This window comes from Microtus oregoni, unplaced genomic scaffold (genome assembly GCF_018167655.1).
Source record: "Microtus oregoni isolate MIOR12 unplaced genomic scaffold, Mior012 000045F_ref0000178, whole genome shotgun sequence".
Lineage (NCBI taxonomy): Eukaryota > Metazoa > Chordata > Mammalia > Rodentia > Cricetidae > Microtus > Microtus oregoni.
Genome location: NW_024543219.1, coordinates 73,077 through 78,203, shown reverse-complemented (window position 1 = coordinate 78,203; position 5,127 = coordinate 73,077). Strand labels below are relative to the sequence as shown.

The 5,127-nt window shown below is 44.9% G+C and overlaps 1 protein-coding gene across 1 annotated transcript; it reads right to left on the bottom strand.

Moving 5' to 3' along the window:
• Window positions 1–491: 491 nt before the first annotated feature.
• On the bottom strand, window positions 492–2,531 carry LOC121435052 (DNA-directed RNA polymerase II subunit GRINL1A-like). Its single transcript, XM_041634111.1, has one exon. The coding sequence runs from the start codon at window positions 2,514–2,516 to the stop codon at window positions 1,437–1,439; it is 1,080 nt and encodes a 359-aa protein (XP_041490045.1). The 5' UTR covers window positions 2,517–2,531; the 3' UTR covers window positions 492–1,436.
• Between the last annotated feature and the right edge of the window lie 2,596 nt (window positions 2,532–5,127).

The following is a 5,127-nucleotide window of genomic DNA, read 5'->3' as shown; positions in this document are numbered from 1 at the left end:
TGTGTCCATGCTGGCTAGCTTTCACAGTACTAGAACTTCTATGCAAGCTACTGTATGAGGGAAGTTGGCAATGATTCTACCCATCTGTAGACCCTGCGTGTGACAACTTGCCTGGCAAGATATTCTCTGTGTGTTGACTCTTATAGGAACAATGAAATTTGTGATTTAATTTTAGATCTGCCACACAGTAGGGAACTCTTGGCTGGTTCTGTAAACTTGGTTAAGAGCCCAATGACTGAGGCCATGGTGATGTAATATGGCAATATGTCTTATTCTAGAGACTGAAACATTTGCTTGACATCACAGCAGAGTTCATAACATATCTTGAGGTCACTTAAAACATAAGGATGCTATCCTACTGTGTACTCAAATTGATTGTTTAGCCAACTTTTAAGAGAAAAATGTAACAATTACCACCACTTTCCTTGGTCTTTATAATAGCTGCCTTTTACAAACTAAACTAATACTTAATTGTAATGTTAAATTATGTCTTTTTTTTTTGCTCTGATTGGTATTTTATTTCTCCTTTACAGGTTCCACATAATAGACAAAGGTTTTTTGATAACATATTGTTATCTTTGCTGGAGATGATCATATGATCATTCTAAACAACACAAATGTGTACATACAAGAGACTGAGGTTTCTGCAGCCTATAAACACCTCTTTGGGTTTAAAAAGGAAAAAAAGCAATATATGACAATTCAACCGCAACTCTCAGAAAAACACGTTTCCTGACCAAACATGAGCGCCCTGTACATGGACCTATCATCAAAGACAGCAAGGTGCCGGGGGAAGCCAAGAGCAGCTCCTCACACCAGCTCAGAAGACCCTCCCCATCCAGTACCTCCTCAAGGTGCTCCATCTTCATCACAGGAAGATAGCGGTCACCCCAAAAGAAGACAGGAGCAGCAAATAAACATTGTTGTAAAATCTGAGTGTCTTCCACAGTATTTCACACCAGCATCTCAGGAACTCCATGCAAGCATGCGTACCATTTTCTAGATTGCTCCCTTCATTTCTCAAGAAAGGGAACCAGGTCTTCCTAACTGATTTTAGGTGCCTGGGAAAACTAAGTATTTCACCAGAAGGGATATAAGCAATGCTATTTGATAAGAGTAAGAATAAGGAGAAAGCAGCTATCTTAAAGAAAAGTGTGCTCTACTCACACTAAAGTATCAGACCAATGCACAACATACTGCAAAACTGTAATACAATACGGTCAAACACAATGTCAAATATGAAACTGTTCAAGCACATGAAGATCATCTTCGGAAAGACAAGCTGGGTTCTTATTTGTAGCTACCTTTGTGTAACTTTAAAAACTGTTGTCCCTCAACAAGGTCTGACACTGATCTTGATACTTGTTAGGAAGTTTGCTATGAGGCAATGGTGGCTCAACAGTCAGGTTCAGAGTTCGCCCGGTGCTCATTCATCTTCAGAATTCATCCGAGGACTGGGCATCATCTTCATCCCTCACTTCTCGGTATCTCCCTGAAGACTCCCCTTCTGGATTGTAGCTCTGCATTTTAATATTCAGTCTCTCAGCTAGTTTCTGTGCTGCGAGCTTTGCCTGCATCTCCTCGTAATTTTGCTTCTGTTCTTTCTGCAGGGCCAGTGACTCTTCTATGGAGAGCAGCTGTGCAGGTAGGTGGTGGAGCGGAAGGAGGCGTGCTGCTGTGATGTCATCAAGATGCTGCCTAGCCCTGCGTCGCTGCTCTTCTGAAGAAGGAGATTCACCCCTCTGACAATGACTTGGTGAGTCACTCTGTTGAGTGGGTAATACATTGGTCTTAAACTTATGAGGAGGGGGCACTGGGTTTTTGGCTCGCATTTCTAGCACTTCCATGTAATGAGGCCTCTTAGGAGTCTCTCTCTGGAGCCCTGGCACGTTCTCAGTGCTGGTGTTTTCTTCTGCGGGCTCACTCTGGTCTGCAATTGTGATCTTTTGCAACTTAGTGAGAAACAGACTGTCAATGCTGCTGGAAATGTCTTCTGCTTGACTTGAAACAGGGCGCTGGGGGAGATGTTCGTTAACTTCAGATGAGGGTGCCCTGGCTTTGCTGCCGGGAGCTGCACCCGGGTTCACTGTGCAGCCAGCCTCCAAAGTCTCTTCGTTGCCTCTGGGAGTGAGATGTGCAGGTCCTTGTGTTTCTGAGGTTGTTCTGAATGATTTGTCACGAACTAATGATGAAGTATCAAGCATCAGGTCAGAATTCTGGGCCTTGTCTACGTCGGTATCGACTCTTGTGGCTGCTTGTTGCCTTAGCTTACAGTCTACACTAACAGGATGAAACAGTTCACTTCTTGCTCTAACCTCTTCGTGTTCTGCAATGGCAGCTTTCAGTTTGGCGATGGTGTCTGAGATCTTTTTACCTTTGTCGGGCAATTTGCAAATGAATTTTTCGTTGCGCAAAAGTCTCTCCTGGCGCCTCAACCTCTCCCGCAGCTCCGCCGCACTCCGCTGCCCCAAGTCCTCGGGAGCTGGGGGCTCGAAGCCGCGGGGCAGCGAGAACATTGTGCACGGGCTGAGGCTGGCGCGGCGGGCAGGGTTCCCCGGCGGGGCCCACAGCGGGCGCAGGCTCCGCGGCCTGCGGCGACTCTGGTGCGGGAGCGGGAGTCGCCATTTTCCCGGAAGAGCGCGGCTTCTTCCAGCCGAACGGAGTTTTCTGGAAATCAATTATGTCTTTTTCTGTGCCCCTGATCCAGAACAATTCATGTTTATCATTTGTATAAAAGAGCAAACATAGAGGTTGAAAACACTTCTAAATGAGTATCCACCAAAACAGTTGGGCACAACAGCATTACTGGGCAATCATGGTATTTGTAATTTCTTTTTAAGGCTGGGTAAATTGGGTTCAGTTGTGCTCACTACCTTAATCCCTTGTAAGACTCCATGAATAATTTCTGTAAAGTACCCCACTCCTTCCCCAGGTGATTCTTATGGGGAAATTCAATAAAAGAGAGAGCAAGAAAAGGGGCAGACACACAAATTCACACATAGGGACACATGTAGGGACAGACAGACATAGGGACAAAGACTCAGACAGACAGACAGACATAGGGACACATGTAGGGACAGACAGACATAGGGACAGACAAAGACTCAGACAGACAGACAAACACACACACACACACACAACCAGACAAAGGGACAGGCACACTTCTTCCGAAAGGCACAGATTTGGAAGGAAGACAGGGAACATGGAGAAAATTCAAACCTGGAAATGACTCCCAGTGGAAGTGCTTTTATTTCTTTACTGCCATGCTGATGCAGTATTGGTGACTCTGAGTTAATCACTGATGTGATGAATCCACACAATAGGCCCTCTGTTGTTGATTTGTTAAAATTACATGGCATCAAACTGCCTTCTACGTACTCTCCCTGACACCTATTCATTTGAGCAACTGTGATCCCTAATGAGAGAGGCTTCTTTAGGAAGTGGGCTCTGCTGACTGCACAGACTCACACCTGGCCAAAGTTTAGAGAATACATAACTGTGCAGTTCTCAGACCTCAGCAGGACACCTGAACCACAACACGCTGCAAGGCTCAGGGACTGCTTTGGAAGTGAGAGGCAGAGGTTGAAGATTGTTTCTGTGAAATGGTGTCCAGGACACAATGGTAATCACACACAGGAAGGGGCTCATAAGGCCCCACCCTCAGTGAGGGACTTTGCTCACTTAATATGTGCTGGGTGATGGAATGTCATAAAAAGTAAAGAGGGAATGCAGGTAAGCAGCCACAGTTTAAATCTATGGATGTTAAGGCCAATAGAGTAGTTCGAGTGGTGTTTTCACTCATGTGAGAGCAGTGTGAGAAGGGAAACCTCAACATGACTTGTCTGTGCCTTGGAAAATCCACTAAAATTCATTGAACTCCAGTTTCCAAAACTGCAATTGCAGGCCCAGATACCCAGAAATGGGCTCAACCTGGACTTTTGGAGGCTTTCTGAAGGGTACATAAATCCAACATTCCTTAAAAACTTGTGAAGCTACTTCCTCTTCTCAAAGGGGTCATTTCTCTTCTCACTGGCAGTAGGAAAAGTTGACTATCTGTGGTCATTATCTATTACTATAACAAGGTACAGACTAGCCTCCAGGTCCTTCAGTAGCACCAGTACCCACTGGACATGTCAGAGTCCATGCTCGTGTTCTAGGTCTTCTACCCTGCTCCCTACCCTAAACTCCCTCTAGTTCAGAAGCATCCCTCTCCCAGCTTCTCATTCTCTTCCTAATCCTATCTCTCTGTCTCCTCCTGTCTCTATGTTCCTCTCCCTCTCTCTGTGTCTCCTCTTCTGTCTCTCTCCATCTGCCTCTCTGCTCTGCTTCTGCTTCTATCATAGGCAGGTGCAGTTGACTATGTTCAGCCAACATCTATTTCTGCTCTGAGTGATTTGATGTGCCACTGTCTGTTCTATCTCTGATAGCTATAATAGAAGCTTTCTCCTTTAACGTGTCACCAAGAGGTCATGCCATCAGCTTGTACAATACAAAGAAATAGTTTAAAATATTTTCATAGTATATTTTAATGAAAAGCTACTAAAAACTTATATACAAAATTCAATATATACTGTATCAATTTTCAGAGAAATATTTAACATTATAATTTCTATTTTTTTTCTGAGAGTAAGTACAGATTTTATTTATTATTATTATTATTAAAATTTTTCACCTCCTCCCATTTTCTTCCCCTTCCCCTCATTCCCCCTCCTCCTCTCTCTCCAGTCCAAAGAGCAGTCAGGGTTCCCTGCCCTGTGGGAAGTCCAAGGTCCTCCCTCCTCCATCCAGGTCTAGGAAGGTGAGCATCCAAACAGACTAGGTTCCCACAAAGCCAGTACATGCAGTAGAATCAAAACCCAGTGCCATTGTCCTTGGCTTCTCAGTCAGTCCTCCTTGTCAGCCATGTTCAGAGAGTCCGGTTTGATCACATGCTCCATCAGTCCCAGTCCAGCTGGACTTGGTGAGTTCCCATTAGATCAGCCCCACCGTCACTGTGGGTGGGTGTACCCCTTGCGGTCCTGACTTTCTTGTTCATGTTCTCTCTCCTCAGCGGTAAAAAACAACGACATCTTGAATTTTGCATGCAAATGGATGGAAATAGAACACACTATCCTGAGTGAGGTAACC

What these genes read in the sequence shown, in the direction of transcription:
- LOC121435052 (XM_041634111.1), bottom strand. Translation starts at nt 2,516, where the DNA reads ATGTTCTCGCTGCCCCGCGGCTTCGAGCCCCCAGCTCCCGAGGACTTG.